This window comes from Larus michahellis, chromosome 4 (assembly GCF_964199755.1).
Source record: "Larus michahellis chromosome 4, bLarMic1.1, whole genome shotgun sequence".
Classification (NCBI taxonomy): Eukaryota; Metazoa; Chordata; class Aves; order Charadriiformes; family Laridae; genus Larus; species Larus michahellis.
The window spans coordinates 58,191,848-58,212,846 of record NC_133899.1 but is presented as its reverse complement, the minus strand read 5'-3'; the positions used below and the strand labels follow the sequence as shown (position 1 = coordinate 58,212,846).

Here is a 20,999-nt window from a genome sequence, read left to right as displayed (position 1 = left end):
ATGCCAAATGTGTTGGTAACAATGTTAAACTTCCTCTGTGCTGATTCAAATTAGTTAATTTTAGTTTTCATTTTTACAGACACAATCTGTCACACTGATTCACAAGAGGCAGTATCTGTTATATCCATCTGTATGGTTTTACTACTTAAGAAAAAGGTAGCTCTAGGAAACAAACATCAGAAGGTGAGAAACTCAAAGAAAACATAAGAGAAACTCAGACACAGTACAAGAAAATCTGAAAATTGTTATAAGTAAGGCTATGGACACACAAATAATTTTCTTGAAACCACAGTGCCCTTGATACATTCACAGTATTCAATGAGATAAAATAGATTTCTAGTAACACCACATAAAAACCATGCAAACTGGAAGCAGTTAAAGTCTTGGCCAGATTCCACTGACTTAATGAAAGTGTAAAATTAACAGAAATATTTGTTCTATAAAATGTGTTTTGGGATTTAAAATATAAAATGTCCTAAGATAATTGTCATCACTACATTGCACAATAAGGATAAATACCTTTAGCATAAGAAGCTCCACTTCCCTTTCAGTAAACTTTTAAAGTAATTTGAAAAATAAGTTTTCAGCTTCATTCTTGAGAGTAATTATTTTTACAATTAAAGTATCACTTATTCCTTTAAGATATCTTAAAGATAGTCCCTTAAGATTAAAGTAATTTTTTTCAAATTATCATGGGTGTCTTCTAATTCTAAAAGGAATAGGTAGAAAATAACTTTGGAAATCTTTAGTAATAGGAATACATAATTAAAAATACAGACACCAAGACTCCGTTAGCACCTAGTACCTGGGTATCCTCAGTGTCTGAGGATATTTTCAATAAAGATTTCTTGCTTGCTGTTCAAGTCCTATAGGAGGAAGACTGGCACTTTTCAGTGATGATAAACAGCTTAAAACTAAATTAACAGAAAAGCTTATGTCAGAAAGGAAAAACAAAAATTTAGGGTTATTAAATATATGTGTCTATTGAATTTAAAGAATACCTAGTAACTTTAAAAAAATATATAGTTAACTCCATGGAAGCAGTTCTGCTTGTATGCCTGCCTGTTCCAATTCACTAGTACAGCAGAACAGATGCTAAAGATTGATACCTATGCTAACTGTTCAATAACTTTAGAATTTAGAACTTATTTCTTGATCAAGAAGTATCACAAATATTAAGAAATCATAAATATTTGTTCTCAGATGAAGTACATTCCTGAAATACAGTTAACTCATGGGTATTTGATCGGACCATAAAAGATATCTAGTTTAATATGCCAATATTTCTCAGCTGATGGGTGACAACAGGTAGATTATGTGGTGCTGAAAATAGTATTACCATACATACAATACAAACATACATCATTGTTCTAACTGATAAAATTTACAGTCTTGTTCAACAGCAAATGTAATGAATAGGTGGAAAGCAGAACAGTTTTGTTTGCATCCAATGATGAGTCAACAACTAAAAAAAATAGGAAGTCCTGAACTTAAATGTCACGTCCAGTGTAGGAAACGGTAAAACAAAACAAAACAAAACAAAACCACACCCCAAATCACATCAAAAGTAGAGAGACCCTGGTAATTATATAAAGGCCATATCATGCTGCAAGTCTGAATTTTGAGTAGGAACGTGACTACATAAGGTGATTCATGTTTGATTATGATGGCAACACAGGAATTTTGTTGAGGGACATTTTCAGAAGACTTTGGAAAACAACGAAGTATAGTTGAAAAACTGTCCTAATGATCTATTTTTTGAAATCATAATCATCTGATCTCTCAAGTCTCTTTGAAGATCTAGCAAATATTTAATAATTTTAAAACACTCAGTATCATTTCACAGGACAAATATGACAAGCAAGAGGAAGTCTGAGAGTACAATCAGTGCTCTCAGTACATGTTTATCTTTCATGTATACAGATTTGCTTTTAACTCCAAACCTAAAATTACAAACCTAAACGCAGAGCTAATGGTAAGGTATATGAATGCAAAATTATACTTCCCAAATATTTCAACTATGCCAATTTACCGGAAAAAATGACCATATTATTCTGTGGTTCCATAAATACAAATGTGCCTTTATTGTAAGACTAGATATTAGATGGCATTCACATAGATGAGAAATATATCTTTATGATTTGAAGAAGTGTCAATCAATTGCACTTCGAACACCAGTGTGTAAGAAGGACAGGAAATGCTTGGTACTTCTCAAATATTGAGCATAAGAAACCTGACATCAGGATTACAGTAGTCTACCTGGGAAAACTAGACAAAAACTCATCGGACTCTTGGCTGAGTATTTTGACTGTAAGATATCGCTTTCATTGCTAAATCTTGTTTATTTTCAAATATTTCGTTCAATTTGCCATGCTTTCTTTGTGAGGCGTATTTTTTAATGAAGACTGAGAAGAATGGCAAGAATCCAATTTAATATTCAAAAGCAAAACTCATCACATAGTCTTACATTAAAAAGACTCCCACTTCTCCATAATAAGTAACACATCAAGGCTATATTTTTCTTTTCCTGAACTAGCAGATTTTCTTCTTTTTCAAAGGATATACTGTAGAAACATATTTTGTCACGAGTTTCACGTGACAAAAACATTGACCAGTGAAAACACTACCCAAAAGTAGCGTTAATAATGACAGGTGTATTAGATTTTCTCCTGTTGTATCAGGTTTACATGGCAAGGTTTTGGTAGCAGGGGACAAGCTGCAGGGGTGGTGGCCTCTATGAGAGGATACCAGGGGCTGCTGGGCCCATCAGCAACACTGGTGGTGCTTCTGCAATAATACATTTTAAAAAGGGTAAAAATGCTGTGCAGCAGCTGTGAGAGGAGCAAGAAAAATGTGAGAGAAACATCCCCCGAGACACCAAGGTCAGTGAAGAAATGGGAGGAGATGCCCTAAGCGCCAGAGCAGACGGAGGACCACATCAGAGCAGATATCCACACTACAGCCTCTGGAGGACCCCATGCTGGACCAGGCTCTTGTCAGGAACTGTGGTCAGTGGAGAGGAGCTCGTATAGGAGCAGGTTTTCTGACAGGAATTGTGACCCTGTGGAGGACCCGCACCGGAGCAGTCTATTCTTGAAGAACTGTACCCCACGGAAAGGACCTGTGCTGGAGCAGTTCTTCAAGAACTGCCCTGTGGGAAAGATCCATGTTGGAGCAGTTTGTGAAGGACTGTAGCCCGTGGAACAGACTCCGGCAGGATCAAGGGAAAAGCATGAAGAGGAAGGAGCAGCAGAGACTCAGTGTTACGAACTGATTGCAACCCCCATTCCCCATCCCCTTGCACTTCTTGGTGGGGAGGATGTAGAAGAGTCAGGAAGAAAAAGGTGAAGTTAAGCCTGGGAAGAATGGGTGGGAAGAGAAGGTGGTTTTAGTGTTGTCTTTCTTACTCACTATCCTAGTCTTTTATTTTTAATTTGCAATAAATTAAATTAATTTACCCCAAGTTGAGACTGGTTTGCCCACAAAGATAATTGGTAAGACATCACTCTGTCCTTATCCTGACCTACAAGCTTCTCATTTTATTTTGTTCCCCTGTCTTGCTGAGGAGGAGGAGGAGGAGTGAGAGCAGCTTGGTGGGCACCTGGCAGCCAGCAAAGATTAATTCAGCACACCTGTTTTGTAGGCAAAAGTAATCCTCAATGTCTCCCTCAGAAACTTTCTCTAGGAAGACATCTTGGAAGAGTTCAGGAATTTAGGGACCTTGAAAATTCTGACAGGTTTTAACCTCTAAATTGTAATTCTTACAACTCCACTTAAGTTTCAAAAATTTTATCAGGATGTATACCAGAACCATGGCTACCTAAACATTTGGAAACTATACTAGCATAGTTAACACGTGATTACAAAGTCTGTTTAGATTTAGTGTGTATGAAAAGCACAAAATAAACAAACTTGCAACTTATTTAATGACAAAGAAACTACAAAATATTTTTCCTTAGAAGTTTATAAAGTAATTCATTTCACTTGAATGGCCCCTCAAAAAGCATGTCTTCATGACACGAATAATGTAAGAGCTAAGCAGAGCTAATCAAGTCAGAGACACACAATGCCAGTGTAGCTATTCAGTTTCCATTACAGAAATGTATATTTAGAACTATTCGACTAACTAATGGTCTGCTGTACCATGTATTTATTATTAAGTACCCAGTGATTTATATATTTGTCTTTTCCTGCATTTTTTGTGCACTTATTGTTAATTTTTATTATTTGGAGTGTTGCCAATAGAAATAAGGACAACTCAGCCAGACCACCTCTGTTTTGGCTTTTTCTAGTTGCCTGAATGGTCATTAAACCACAGACAGCCATAAATACATTTAGAATATATTATAAGATATTCCTACTTAAACTGATATCTGGTTGATCCCAACCCAAGGGCACAATGTACTTTCCTAAGTGTTCCTCAAATTCTACGAAAAAAAACCAATAAATCTCTCCAACCAAGAATTTCTCATGAGATTTGACATAGTTTTCTCCAATCTGCTGTATCTATGCAAAGAAAGCTTTGAAAAGGAGCACTGGGAAGTTATGAATCCTACTCCAATGAACTCCCAGATTTAATCTGCAACATAAGAAGCTTCAAAATAAATAGAAAGAATGTATATAATCAGCCAAACACATTTAAGTGCAAAAACTGATACAAGCACATTCAATCTCCCAGTTAAAATCTACCAATCCTTCTTCTGAAGTATACTTTTTATTGCAAGTGTTGCAATAGAAACACTGAATAGGCCACATTTATCTGGTAATGGTTAGTATTAATCTAAATGACAAAGTTTCACAAAATTCTGCCTCTGACACCTACTGGAATTGATAAGAATTTGTCAGTTTAGTGGAAATCATATCAGACTTCAAATGCAAAAATGCATCATTCTCTAGCAATGATTTCACAATATTTTCCTTTTTGCTAGAAGAGCAAATTCTATCTGAGGGAATATTGGGGAGTTTTGTCCTTTGTCCCCAGATTTATTTGTGATAAGATGTACCCAAGCATCACACATTTTATTCTACATTCCAGCTTAACTTTCTAACTCCTACTAGCCAGCACATTGTCTCACAACCTACCACTTCTACCTAGGACCTGGTTCCCCTCAAAGAATCTTCTACGAGAGTCTTACTCATAATCCTATCCATGAACTTAAGTACAGTTTTAAGATTCTACATTGTTACCTTCTGAATCTTCTTCTTACTAAAGAATTCCATAGCTTTCCTGCACGGAGGTATCTCCAGACTCAAATGATCTAGTTTTTTAGCTCATTTCAGAGGACATATCTTCCAGTCAACCAGTAGTTCAGCACACATCTGCCAGAGTAGCTGCCATCCCTTTTACCAGTTTGTCTATTGCACTTCTCCCAAATGCCACGTAATGAAACAGAGTTAACAGCTCTTGGTTCTCCATTCTTTGTACGGACAGACCCCAGTCTTACAGAAAAATGAAACAAACAGACCTTCACCATGAAAGCCTTAACCATGTCTACATGTTCCATAATCTTGACCTTCCCTAAGATGACTGAGTATCACCAATACATGATTACTAGTCTGTTTACTTGGCTAAGAAAAGGAACAGCAGTCAAAACATCTCACTTGAAGCAAGCAGGCTTAGCTATTTAACAGACTAATAAGAAACTCGCATCACGGCACAAATATTTTCCATATCCCACTCCACAGATTTTAGCAATTTATGTCAAAGGAATAAACTACTCAGTGTTAATGAGATGGATGCATGCAAAGTTTGTATTTAAAATAACCTCTAATAATTGAAGAAAAATGTTTATCGTTATCATTCTAAGCTGCTAAACTTAAACCACACACACATACACATACACACAGTTAACAGAACCCACAGGCTACTGATGTGGCAGTTTATCAAATGTAGCTGTAATGAAAGATAAATATTACAGGCAATTCGCACTTCATGAAAGGATAAAAGTGTCAGTGTGTAGGTACCAGTTTTACTGCAGGCCATAATCAGCAAGTAAACGAAAGTGCAAATGTCTAAAAAGTTTATAGCCCTCTATGAAGGCCTCGTCTTGTCAGGTATTGATTTAGGTTTTCAGAGGACTTTGCCAGTGTTAAACAAAGTGAGTGTTTGTGAACTTAGAGGACATGTTTTCCCTCTGCCAACAAAAGTTGCCTCAAGCTAAATGTGAATATGTTCCCATTGCTTTAATAGAAGGAAATGGAAGAAACTGTTCCTTACACAACTATTTTCTTCTTAAACAGAGGGCAGTCCAGAGTGAATGTTTCATATTCTCCACCTTCTCCACAAACATGGACTCCGTATTTCTCAGAAAGCTAACACAAAAGGGAAATTAAAATACATAAGTATTACATTAACGCACTCTATTAAATATATTTCACTGAAAATTTCAATGTGCACTTTATAAAAGACTACCCATTAAAAGGCTGAAAAAAAACCAAATATCATACTGAGGGCTGATGATTTCTTCATATGTGTATTACAATGTTCTAAAAATTAGCAATGTGTTATATTTTCAGTAGAATTGGCACCGTAACATTCAGATAAACAAATGAATTCCCAGTCCTTCTTCCTCAGCTGACATGAAACGTCATTCAGACTCCTGTATTTTTCTATCTATCTTTAGCATAGATAGATCTCTTCTGTGAGAAGCTTGTACCGTAAATCAAAACAAGACATACTACTTCACATAGCAGCATACAATGAACATAATTTTTGGCAACAGATTCAACTGCATTCTATATTTTGGTGAATATCCATTCTTTAAAAATATTCTAACAAATAGAATCAGTTAGAGTTTTCTAAGTCAAAAGCAAAAAGCTAAAGAAAGATCTAAAGAGCAATATGCTGTTTCCTTTATAAATTGTACTGAACATACTTTCTAAATCATCACATACATTTAAGAATATTGCTGAAGCTGTGGATATCGCACTAAAACATTTAACTGCATCAACCGATACATTCAAAATAAGAGACATGACTACCTTAATTATTCCGTGCTTTGTAAATGAGCGGCTGTGGAGCAGGAACTTGAGTCCTTTTGCTGGAGTAAGGAGCACACAACTGCTGAATAGTTCACCGTAATTCTGCATTCATGTACTGTACTGATAGGTAGAGTAATCAAGCACCTGTACCATGCCTGAGCATGGGGACCCTTTTTCTGCAGGAGAAATTTGTCTCCTCATCAGCGGATTATACCACCTTCTAAAGTATCCCAGCACCAACTACTTCAAGCCAAGTCCTGTCCAGGTTTTTTCACATTAAACAAGCATTAACATTCTGCTTCAAATAGTTCATGAGAAGCTGAACTGCAGTCCTCAACTCCATTGCCAACACCAATGTTACTACTGGGAATATTTATTTAACCCACTTATGCGTTCCCTTAGAGGAACGGATGCCCACCCATGATGCTCCTGCAGTCGAAGTAGCAATGCAGTTCACAAAATGTACGGCACTGTTAGAAAAAGTGTGTTTGGGAGCTAGAAAATAATTCCAAATCTGTTTGCCTGTTTTTAGGCAAGCATGAGATTGGGTTATTTATACATTGTACGCTCAATTTTTTATATGTTTACCAGAATATTTTTGTAGCAAGTCTATATTCAAATGATACTGGTTTTTTTATTGTTGAAGCTGAATGTATAGTTTGTGATACTTTACAGTTCTCTTTCAAAGTTTTTTATCTTAAAACTTCAAAGAGTGTTTACAGCTTCAGCCATCATCTTAGCTAAAAAAGATAATTCAAAATTAGGTGTGAGAGAAGAACTTGAATATTTTCACAAAACTGAAGACCACATTTTAAATTTAAAATTCAGTTAATTAAACAAAAGGCCTGTATCGTCTTCAACCATCATTTTGGAGAAAAATATAAATGGTCTGAGAAAACAATAACTTGATAATGCTCTATGTGACCATTTAGTTGTCTGGTGGTGTAAAACCTAAATCTCTTTTAGAACATATATTAAATCATTTTTCAATGTCTTGTTATGCGAGACATTTTTCATTTTTCCTTTCACATTTTCTTTTAAAGATAGGGAGCAGAAGAAAACCTTTAATCAAATGCTCATTAAAAAATTACACTCCTGACATAAAAGAGAACTCCATCTGTCAACAATGACAACAAGGTTTCTATAGGACAAATACATCAAGAATAATTAATGTTGATGCAACAAGAATGGACAACCTATAAAACAGTTAGTCAAAACCTTTTACTCTTCCTCATGTTGCAGCCTCCACTGCAAAAAACCCTAAACAAAACTATCAAAAAAATGAAAGAGAAAAACAGAAAAGATCTTTCTAACTGTAACCTTTCCACAGTGAACACAAAACGTGACTGTCTGCGAGTCACTTTCATAATTGGTAGCTCTGCTTGTAACCATCAGTGCCTAGAATAATTATTGGCAATTAACATTGAATACTCAAAAGATGTGAGACTGTTTCCTATCTTTGTTGTGGGAAATCCTCATTTTCAACGTCACTGGCTTCAAAATCATTCTTGACACCAATTACACAAGGTGCTAAAAGATTTTCAGTTCCCACCAATGTCAACAGGAACTGAGGACATTCAGCAGCTCATAGAACAGATCCTTCATGTTCATTTAACAAAGTCAGCAATATTTTATAACGCCATCTATGACACCAGAAGTTTACCTTTTAGTCATTTGGAATATTAACGTTTTTTGAAGACCAATTATTTTGCTTCACAAGTTGGATGTTATATTCGTAACAATATGACAGTTTAGACTCTAATCTAAATTCAATGATTACTAAATCTGCCTTCTAGTTCAGATGAGCAAGAAAAAAGCAAATTTACAAATTACACTTAACTAAAAATGCAAGTCCAATTCAAAATCCAAAAGAAATATCATCATGAAAACTTATTATAGACTACACGAAATTCATCTTAACTCAAAATACACAGTGAGTCACAAAGTATATAAACAATCAGCCCAAACATTACCTGAAGAACAGTCTCTTCCTACCTTGGGAATGAAACACAAGGATTGCAGCTTACTTCCTCATTTAAGTTTAGTAATCAAAGATATGAATCAAAGTGCTTCCTATTTCAAGCAAAGACTTTGTTCCCAGACAGAAATTTTAACACTTAGTAAATTCTCTATAATTACAGAAACGCTCTTTACATCAAGAAGTACTCATCAACTTCTAAGGCAAGCTTACAAATGACTAAACATTTTTTATTGTCTATTAGCAGAGACAGAAGTACAGCCAATACTACCATAATATGCATTTACCATTCTATTAATAAATTCTAATGAAAGTCTTGAGCAGCCCCTGAGATTTGGCAAGTTGCCAACAAATTCTTTTGCTTATAAAGCTAGGGCTCCTGGTACATAGGAAACAGTGAGACATGAAAGCAATTTAATAATTTAGCAATTATGTAGCAACCGTTCATCAATAATTAATCAAAGACCTATCATTTAGAAAAAAGTAATAATTCAAGAACTTTCCTTGCCCCAATACCTATATCCCCTGCCAGCAAAATTCACCCCTGATAAAAGTATGGGTTGCAGATCATCATTGTACTCCTAAGTTCAACCTTCTGTATGTAAAGTCATAAAAAAACTGCAAAATTAAGTTTTTCCCACTCAATACTCCTCCATTTTTCTGCTGCTACAGCAGCGGAATCACCTCACCTTTATTTCAATAATTATTGTCATTTCTGTTCCCCACATAAATTAAAGTAAATCTGAAGACTGAAAATTTAGGTGACAATATATTTTTCCAAAGTTAAATAATTCAGTGGACGAAATCAGGGGTGGGTTGTGGGTTTCTTTTTTGTCTGGTTTGTTTGGGGTTTGTTTGTTTGTTTGTTTGTTTTTTTAATTAACATTGACACTTATAACGTTTCACCAAGATATTTCTCTAAAAAGAAAATTATTAGTTCATGTTTATTTCTTGTACATCCAAAAGACAAATTATAATTTGTCACATTATAGTAATACAAGTTGATTTTGATTTTATTGACAGTTCCTTAAGGTAAACTTTCAGTATAAAAAGAAGTAAGTAAGGTCCTAATTCCTGATATTTAGCATCCAAGAAGTTGAACTAGGACATTCCCTACCAATCTCAAATGACTCACGTCATACATGTTGTGGTTCAATATCAAAGACCTTATCTTCAGCATTGGCATTTTTCTAGGCACTGAACTAATGAAGATATAAACTATTTTTCAACAAAACTGAAGAACACGTAGAACAATATTTAATTCATTTTAAACAGAACTGCAAAAATCTCACAAACTTGTGCACCACACTAGGGAAAATGATGTAATGAAAAATCCTACACCTAGCTGAATAAAGAACTATGTAAATAACATTAGATGTCAATAGAAAACCCAAAAGAGAATTCCACAAGAATAGGAAAAAGCATAAATTAGCAAAAATACCCCCAAAATTTCAAGGAATTTGTTGTAAAATTTGAAATTACTGGTTAGATAACACAAATCAAAGACACACGAGTATATAAAGCTATTGTAGTCTGGGGGATGTGCAATGTTAAAACTGAATCTGTTATGGTGTTTGCTTTGGTATGGTCAGAATATTAAATTTTGTCTCTCCTCCCCACTGAAAACTGTGAACTTCTTGCTCTCACATTTTGTCTAGCAGAACTTCTGACGTTGAAGACTTCATTGGGTTGCAAAAGAGTATTTTTCACATCACAAACCTAAGCATTTCTCTTCAGTTTATAGTTAATGACTTGGTTTTATTAGGCCTTAAAGCCAACTAAGGATCCAGTAAAAACAATTTATTTGTACTGACTTTGACTTTCGTAGCATGCATATGCACAAGAAACAGCTACAAGAACAAATATCGGTTGTGCAGTCTCCCCTGCAATGGCCTGACAACAATTCCCAAGTAGGGTCAGAACGCTCTACTAGTTCTACATCTTAAGCTATGCAGTCATTGCTCTGTTTATTGTTGTATCAATGAAAGATAAAACCTGCAAATGGAGGTTTTGAGAGGTATTAAACCATGACAGTAAGAATTTCAGTGAAAGCAATTAAGTAAGAATCACTTCACTTGAGCCATCAAATGTCACGGAGAATACATTTAATTCCTCGAAATACCAGGTACTTTGGATTTTTTGGATTTCTTAGTTTATTATTTTCTTTTTAAAATGAACAATGGTGAAATCAAATGGAGAAGAATACTTCTTAAGCCTTATTTTAATCATACCCTATTAGCATACCTAAAATTGCAATACTTGCTGCTACAGTTTCAAAGAAAGTCAAGACCACTGATTCAGCTGGGGTGAGTAGCTACCCTTTGCAGCCCCACTGAAGCTGGAACCTGAATTTGGTAACAGAAGCTTTCTGTGAATGCAGGTGCTATGCCCTCCTCCTTTTGGCTTATTTAACTAGTCCCACATAAATACTAATTCACCCAAACGTGACTGATCAGTACCAAATTGATATTGAAGTTGATGCTTCTGTTAAATCCATTCCACAGTAAATTGTTCATTGTTTCATGATTACGAAGTTTTATCCTTCCTTAGCTCTCACCTACCAAGATTCTAAAGGAACAGCTCTGACAAACAGAAACACTGCTTAAGTGATCTGTAGCAACAAACTGGGGGAGGAGCACTTAAATATTTATCGTACTCTTAAACTATGTATTATTGACCTGTGATTCCAAAGATCTTCCAAACAAACTTTCTGGGAATTTATCAATCATTAGCCATTTCTACAGCCCATGCAGAATGTGACTTCACATGTCAGTAAAACTTTCCACAGTAACGTTACTCTCCTGCACTATACAGCACGCCTGCGTCAGAGCAGCCACAAACGTGGAGTGCAATGAAGACCCCAGTCCAGCATGTTCATGCAGTGCAATGCCAACCTCGTAGTCAAGCTCCTGGAAGCAGTCTAACCATGTTCACAAGTGGTGAACTGAAACTTGTGGACTCTGGTTCTCAGTGGCTTACTAGCTGAGCCAAACAGCCATGTTAATACAGCTTCCGATTCAAAGTTAGCTCGGTGTTCAATTAGATTACATTACCTATTCCAAAAGCTCCCTCATGCTTGAAGCAGTGATCCCATTCCCTCTTCGTTTTCCTGTAGAAATCCAGTTTATGCTTTTCAGGAAGTTTAACTCTTCTGACTATTCTTGGATCTTACAGATATCCCTAGACTTGGCAACTATTTACTGTTTTAAGTCTATCTTTATTATCACAGCATGAAATAAAACATCTACTAATGACACAATATGAACAAATATTTTATATCTAGTTAATATATAGTTATTTCTGTGTACTCCTACTGTGTATCTCTGCCACTGCTTTTTTACCCGTACTACAAGTATTTAGGAAGATATTTATTTCCCTGCTTCCCTTCCTTCCCTTCTTCTGGAGCACAATAAAGCACTTCTTCCCACCCCCTGCTATTCTTGAATAGTTGCTGCAGTTGAGATGATCTAAAGATATAAGCGAAGCAAGACTTACAAAAAGAGATAACGAAGGGGATTTTTACATCAACAAGTTTATACAGGGAGGTGGTGAAAAGGCTTCTGGGCAGATTCTCCAGCTCTGAAGCAGAAGCAACAAACTTCAAGCTAAGAACAGGCCAAAAACAATCTCTTCAAGTTAAGACTATTTGAATGTTACAGACCTTCTTTTCTCCTCTTCGGCTTTGCCAAGTACCAATTATCTATCCTCTTCTCTCCAGACATGTAAATGACTCATAAAATTAAGTTACACTCAAGATATAATTCCTAATTAACTTTGCCATCTTTAGCAGAAAAAGAGATTTTTAAAGTTCCTAACAAATTCTGGATACTTTCTCTTCCGCAAGTTTGCTATGTTCTGAATTGTTCCAGAAAAACTGCTTGTGAAGCCAGGCTGAACTACCCAGATTAACAAAAAAAGTATTTTTAGGAGATTTTTTTTTTTTTTGCAAATTTAGACAGCTTACACTGATAAAAGTTACAGCAAGACTCTCATAATAGCCAAACACACAAATAATTGTGGGTTTTTAATAGGTTCGAGGACAAGGAACTGTGGCAAACCATCTTTGTCACAGACAATATATGTAAACACACTTTCAGAGCTGTTACTCTTAAACTGTGCTTAGCTTGATGTTTGATGCTTCTACGTCAAACTCAAAGAAGACTTGTGTACAAAATGTGGTCTTTTTTTTTTCTAGTTATATAGCTTTTCTTTACATAAAATTATTAGCACTGCCTACAAGCATTTTCCTGCTTTGAGGACTATATAACCCTTTGCACAGAGTTAAGTAAATCCTCTGGAATAAACCTCTTATTCCATTTTTGAAAGGCCCTACTTTATGCAGTCTCACTGTGTAAAAAACAGTAGGAAACCTTCAGATGGGTATATCTGTGGGGAAGTTTTGCATCCCCTATGATTTTGACACTACCATTCCTTGCTGTGAAAGTCTCTAACTTGCATGCAATTATTTAGCTGTATTATATTGACATATGAGTTAGTGTTCCCTTAATATTGAGGTTTCTTGCCTTTAGTTTATTTCAAACATGACAGCACCATTTGTGAACTACCTCCAGAAAGAATGTTTTTCATATTGAAAGTGCTTATCAGAGGCTTATATTCTATGTACAAAGATAAGCCTTGGGTTAGCACCTACTTTCTGAAAGTAACCAAGTAATTTTAAATTAAATTAATTTTACTAAATTTCTGCCTATGCTACTTTTTAATTGAAACTTCACTGTATGAGTATCCCTTAAGTAATACTCACCTCCAAAAGATAAGGCTCCATTTGATCCAGAGTTTTTCCTAGATGTTTATCTGGATCTAAACCTGCAAAAAGAAAGTGTAAAAATATTTTTTATAAAGTACTGTTATGTTTTAAATACAGCATCTCTCCCTTAGAAACTAGTCCCATTGTATCTAAAATATTTTATAATGAAAAATAAGGCCAATTACCTTTTCACTGAGTGGCAAGTACAAAAGCTGTTGTTTTCCTTTCTTAGAAATTTCACTAACTAGTGAAGTAAGTATGCGGATCCATGGTAATAAAAATACTACACAGATATTATCTCTGAGTCATAAGTTACCCTATTAGAAATCTATTAAATTTGAAAAAAAAAAAACTTTTTTTTTATAGTTCCTGCAAATTACTGGAAGGGACGCAAACTGTTTTCCGTAATAAAAATTTTTTTGCTAAATCACATTCTATGTGTGTGTGACCCACAGAAAAAAAGGTAAGAATTAAAAAGGATGGAGATATAAAGAAAACTCAGACTTACAGAATGTCTTTCATGTTGAACATTTTGAGCCATCACAAAACATTCTGTATGATGTCTACATTTTTATTTATTTTTCTTGGTAAAAAAGTAAGTCCTATTAACATCCAATAATTCCTTTAACTTGCCCCTCTGTGTTCCTGCTTTAGCTTTTTGACTTTATGAGTTTTGCCAACTGTTAAATGGTTACTTCTCAGGAATAAATCAAACAATTGGCAGAAATCAGTGGGTTATAAAACATCCAGAAACAACTGTTTCAAGAGCTGACATCTTCTTCAACCACGTAAATATCCTAGTTGGATTTGAGACCAAGTGGTCAAAAGGTCTTAAACATACAAAGTAAATAAAAAAACCCAAAATGATGACTTCTGAAAGTGCAGGAACTCTGGAAAATTTTCTGTGATCACATTTTTTACTATTCTTAATTACTGTGCTTTGGAGTTTTTTGTACTGATCGCCAACACTTGTCTATTTTTTCCTACTCTACTGCTTTATACAATAATGGATATCATTAAAGAGCTGCCACCAGAACGATTCCATTTAGAAGCAATTTCTGAAGTATGTACCTTGGAAAGCACTTTAGATCATTGATGATGAAAGCTATTATATAAATGTATGGTATACTATTATATAAAGTCGTTGCTGAGTTCAAATAGCTGATATGGCTTTTAATTTTTACAATGATGGTCTTGGTATATTTAAATTCCTGTGAAACTAAAACAAGTTAGAGTGAATGAGATCTCAAAACATTAATAAAGTTTTTAAATATTTCATTAAAGCACATTAAAAATTCTCTTACTATCCAGGGGAACATTTTAAAAACTGCTTAATAATTAAAATGAAAGAGAACTGAGTTTTTTCCCTGCCTCTATTCTTTTTTGGTATTGGTTTATTGCTCTATATTAACAGACTAAAAACGTGTGTTGCCAGATACAAGATAATGATAATTTATGCTTGTGGAAATAATTCTGAAATATCTTAATTTCATTTCAATAGTTCCAATGATTCTGGTGATGTCTTCCAACTTACACCAGCTTAGCATTATGCCCTTGATTTTAATGGGACAGGTATTAGGCTAAACAAGCATTTTCTCTTAAAATAAACAAATAACAAGTACCATATTGCAGTACTCATTGCGCACATTTACATTAACATTCTTCACTAACATAATTACTTTTCTAAGAGAAGTAACTCCTCTCCTTGATAAAAACAAATTGGTTTCCTTCAAATTTAAACCAAAGGATACATTACAAACATGTGAGAAGGGAAAACTAACACACTAATAGACATACTAACATATTCTTTCACAAAATTATCTCTGATCTTAAGGATAAACCTACTGCTCTGACCGCTAATGAATATAAAACAATAATTTAAAAGAAACTATTATACAAATAGTATACAAAAACCAAATAAATTGCCTATCTACACACTACAGGTAAACTCTTTAGTAATATCCCACACCTGCATGAAAATCCGTGAAAGTGCAGCGTACCCTTTCTATTTCTTAGCAGAAGTCTTTTTTTTTTTTTGAGAGCTCATCTTCCTTTTGAAAAATATTATTTCCAGTAGAGGTGGTGGAGTCACTGTCTCTGGAGACATTCAAAACCCACCTGGACGTGTTCCTGTGCAACCTGCTCTGGCAGGGGAGTTGGACTAGATGATCTCCAGAGGTCCCTTCCAACCCCTGTCATTCTGTGTTAATGGACAATCGGAGTTAAGATTAAGAATAGGTTTGTATTGCGAGTGAGTGGAGACCACCTGCTAAAGGCATCAAGAACCAATTGTCCTGGTTTGGGGGGAAGCAGGGCCAGCTTTCTGCTCAGCCAGAGAGAATCTCGCTCTTGTTGCTGTGGCAACCAGGGTCAGCTGACTCGGTTGTTTACCCTGTGGAGAGGCGTGGACAGGTCAGGTGACCCAAACTGACCAATCGGGTGTTCCATCCCCTCTGCCATGCTCAATATAAAAGCTGAGGGACCAAAGGGTCAGGTCGGCTCCTCTCTGATGGCTGATGTCTGAGGAGGGCTCTGTGTGTTTGTCTGCCTTTGATCCTGATCTGCGCTTCCTGAATCCAGATCTGTAATCCAGTTCCCATCTGTTACTGCATCCAGTCTGGAACTCCCCCAGTGCCTGCTGGTGACATCTCCCTGAGAGCTTGATATGGTTTTGTATACGTGTATCTATTTCATGATTTCCTTTTTATTATTAATATTTCATAAAATTAGTTTTTTTCTAAACTCATAAATCTCTTTCTCTCTCTTCTTCCTCTCTTCAGAGCAAGAGGTGAGGGAGAGCATCTGTTGTCTCTTCATTGGCCAACCCGGCCCAAACGTCAACACCAATGTAACCTGTAATTCGCAGAACCAGTAATCCGTATCTCAGATCTCTAATGGTATCCATGTATAGATGAAGCTGTATGTCTATTGCTACTATCAGTGTAATAAAGTATCTATAACCATACTTACAAAATAGTTAATATAAATCTGTACTTCAATTTATTATGTTCTTCTTTAAACAAAGGAGTAGATTGATTCAGATTCTTAAAATTACTTAGACTAAAAAGAAAAATAATGTATTGTAAATTCTTAGTACGTGCCATTTAACCACATACTCTGGATTTTTTCTCCATGAAACTAGATACGAAGAAAGCTGGATGGGTGGATAAACCAACAACAAGATCCAGGGCCTGCGTGATTGTATGCAGAATTAAGAAATTAATTAGGAAGGGAACTATAATTTGCAGCACTGACATCTATTTTACTTAACTTGCATGTATCAATGGGAAGCAATTACAATTCAATTAAAATATTCACTTTTATTACTTTACTGACTGACCTTGAAGTTAATGCCTGTTTTATTTAATTGCGTCATCTATGAATAAATGTTAACCCTAGACTGTTATGGCCCATTATTTTCAATGCATTTTTAACTCCCCAACTGAACTACATCAGTCAATTTATTATGTGCTGTCAAGAGAGCAAGCGGGGCTTTATTTCTTTGAGATAGACCAGTATATGATAACAGAAACACCTCAAAAGATTTCATAATGCTGTTTCTAACAGTGCCCAGTAAAACAAATTGTACTCTCACCTCCAGTTTTGTGGTCTAGTTTTACTGTAAAATCAGTATGTGATAGCACAAATGGTATAATCACTTCAAAGTAATTTCTACTCCATCTGCAGTTCCTGATAAATCCACTGACAGGAGCAGAACTTCCTGCAGATATCAACAGTGCTTGCAGAGCCCTCTTACACACTGCCACAGGACAAGTGCTGCAGAGAACTGCAGCCCTGCCAAAGACTAGGGCAGAAATTCAGGGGTTTGTTCTGTAGTGAAAAAAATGTACTGAAAAACATTACTAGGCATTTCACTAGTGTTAAGCATGTTAGTGTTAAGCTATGCAAAAGAACCATATTTTGAATGGTTCACTTTGTACACATGTATTAGTGTAGCATAAAGCCCTCACTTGAGGGGTGACTACCCAATATTACTTGCATTTATCAAGATCATTAGAAAATCAAGTTGCATTTTCACAGCATTAGATTCAGCTAATAAAATCCACATTCTAAAGCCTCATTTTATTAACAAGAACACGTTTTATACATGTTCAGAATTTTAAAATAATCTTGATTTTTAAGAAAGAATTTAAATATAAAAAAATCTATATATGTCAAATAAATAAAAATTAATCATAGTTATTGGTTTTCATAGAATGATTTGGGTTGGAAGTGACCTTAAAGATCATCTAGTTCCAACCCCCCTGCCATGGGCAGGGACACCTCCCACTAGACCAGGCTGCTCAAAGCCTCATCCAGCCTGGCCTTGAACACTTCCAGGGATGGGGCATCCACAGCTTCCCTGGGCAACCTGTTCCAAGTGTCTCTCCATCCTCACAGTAAAGAATTTCTTCCTAATAGCTAATCTGAATCCACCCTCTTTCAGTTTAAAACCATTAGCCCTTGTCCTATCACTACACTCCCTGATAAAGAAATGGTAGTACATGAAGTACTTCTGAAAGCAACCCTGAATCAAACTATAACCCATAATACATGAACACGTTGTGAAAGAATCACTACCACACACACATCAATAAAACAGAACATGAATTAACCATTATCTGTTGATAATATAGGGAAAAACCTCTGTTCTTTCCTGACTAACCAATCGTACCATTCAAAAAGTACATCTTATTCCTCTCTGACTTCTTCCATAAAATAAGGTTAAAATCACTATCTATTAGCAATCTTCTTAACATTTCATACACATAGAATTACCATAGACTTTTGGAAAAAAAAAAAAGAACTTGTTTTAAGGCTACAGCAACTGAAAGTTCCCTTCTTTTTCCTGACTTCTTGAGAAGTACTGTTGAGAAGACTAGTAACTGCCATCGTTATGGATGTCAGGGAGCGAGACTTGACTTCTGATGATGGAGGGCAGTATAATGCACAATAAGGTTTCTGGGGAGATCCTAATCAGCTGCTCAACAGAAACAGAATTATTTAGAACTTTAAATAAGAAAAAAGGCAATGAAAGACTTAAGTTTTTTTGAACCAAAACTAGTCTCTCTCTTTTAAATTTCTTTTTCAGAAAGAAAACAGGAAAAGAAAGAGAGGTTATGGGACCTTTAACGTACAGAAATATGGAGAGAAAGCAAAACAGTATAAAGGATAGATGCAACCACCCATCTTAGAATTGGAACAGATAAAATAGGACTATTTTTGAAGGTAAAATCCTCTACTTTAAATATGTCTCTTTTTTTTTCTAAGTAAACAATAAAAACATCATGGATTTTCATGAAGCAGGATCAAGTACTGTTCTTTAAACAATACAGAATCAAAGAGTATGTTTCTAATAGCACAGGAAAAGCCCATACAAGTAAGTATTAGTTGGTAAAGCAGGTTTACTCTGCAGGAGTGCAGGATTCTCAGACACCCTCCACGATGCAGGAGTGCACCTGCCATGGAGATAGTAATGCACTGTAAATCTATACCTTAGATTGCCTGGAGGTAAATTATTCCTGGTGTCATATTTAGCTTTCATTTCTACGAAGAGCTTGGAAGTGAACTTTTTGCCTGGTAGCATAACTTGACAGGTTCATAGTTGACTCTTAACTTCCTCATAACTTTCACACACGAAAAGTTGTACGACAATGGTGAACTGGACAGATTCCTTGATCTCCCGTTTCCAAAACATGAAAAAGAACTGTAAAAGCTGCTTAATTTTCATATAAAAATGAAGGAAAGTGCAATAAATATTGGATATTACCCCACCTCTAAAAGATCTAAGGTGAATACCTATTTTATGGTATAAAAGAGCAAACTTCATGCAACTTGATTATGTGCCTACTTCTTTTTTCTTTTTTTCACCCTATTTTTTAATTGGTTTTGTCCTATTTCTTTCCTTTTTTGTATGGGGTAATTTATCCAGTGTGGGAATAGTACAGGGATGGAATCTGAAGTGACAGTAACTCTTTTCAAGCTAACTGGTAAAATTGTAAGATGGTAATCCCAAAGTCATTCTAGCATACGTTTCCAGTGCAATTTACTTAGGATCACAGTTTATCATCTTCTTTCTCAGAAGTTCATAAAATATTTTCTAAACTAGGTTAGTCTGATGTCATCAAATTTTAGAATTCTACGAGGTAAAAGGCTCTAAAACTCTTCATACCAGCAATGTTAATTTCATCTGTAATCTCTTGTGATTTTATTTTTAATAACATCAAAGTTATTTGTGTTCTAGTTACATTGAAGATTCAAAGCAACTTAGCTCTGCCATTTCAGGAACAGAAACCTCAATAAGTCTTTGAAGAAATTTTGTATTGTTTCATCAAATAATGAGGCAGTATTTTCACACAGATACTTGTAAAACTCTAAAATGTTCATAGTTTAAAAAGAGATTGTTAAGAATTGTTTAATAACAGCATTAAACTGCTTTTAATCAAATCCAATGCTCTATACGGCAAATGGTTCAGTTCATTGAAAACACTGCCCCAGTCAACTTTCTCTGAGGACTTTCAATGGACTTCAGAGGCTTAAAAAAAAAAGTTATTACAGGTTCTGTTCATACAGCCACATGCGCATGACTTTCCCAATATAAATCTGTTTTCAGTGTTTTTAACTTTGGCATACTGAAATGTTTTGAGTAGAATTACTTTAGGGAGTTATTTCTTTATTAATCTATTTAAGTCAAAGAGTTCAACCATTCCAGAACCATAGTTTGGATTGAAAAAAAAAGATGTATTGTTTTGTCCCTGTTAAAGAATTCTGGTATTTTCATGCTTTGAACAGTTGTAGTCCTATTAAGCTTTGAAGAAAAGAATTGAAATTTGATTCAGCGACAGAGAAAGACACATGGTGCAAGTAACAAAATTTGTGTCACTTTGATTAAATCCATCCCCATGCAGACAAGTTATAAACCTTTAAAGAGTCACAGCTCCCAAATGGATCAACAGAGACTTTTGACAGGGTAAATCAGTAGATGACCTGCAAAAGGGTGAGGCCAGAGCAGAAATAAAGGATCAGATTAGGACAAGAAGTCTCTTAAAACTTCAACTCAGAGAGAGCTGCAAGGCAAGCATCTATGTATGGTTCTAACTACACAGACATGCCTTTAAAGCTTTGAGTTTAAGCTCTGTTTCAGGAGAGAATGTGCAGTGAAAGTGCGTTCAGAACTTAAATCTTACCAAGCATTTAAGACCAGCAAGTAATATTCTAGTATTAACAAGACACCACTTGTCCCTCTTGATTTTCATTCTTGACACCCCTTACTTC

General features: G+C 35.3%; 1 protein-coding gene across 3 annotated transcripts in view; it reads right to left on the bottom strand.

The window, feature by feature from the left end:
- DPH6 (diphthamine biosynthesis 6) overlaps positions 1–20,999 on the bottom strand; it is a 212,483-nt gene that overhangs the window by 131,802 nt on the left and 59,682 nt on the right. For all 3 annotated transcript variants that reach the window (XM_074585033.1, XM_074585031.1, XM_074585034.1), the window contains exons 6-7: positions 13,722–13,783; positions 6,218–6,312 (exon numbers count right to left, since the gene is read on the bottom strand). In XM_074585033.1, coding sequence (XP_074441134.1) covers positions 6,218–6,312; positions 13,722–13,783 — 157 coding nt within the window. The remainder of the gene's footprint in view (positions 1–6,217; positions 6,313–13,721; positions 13,784–20,999) is intronic.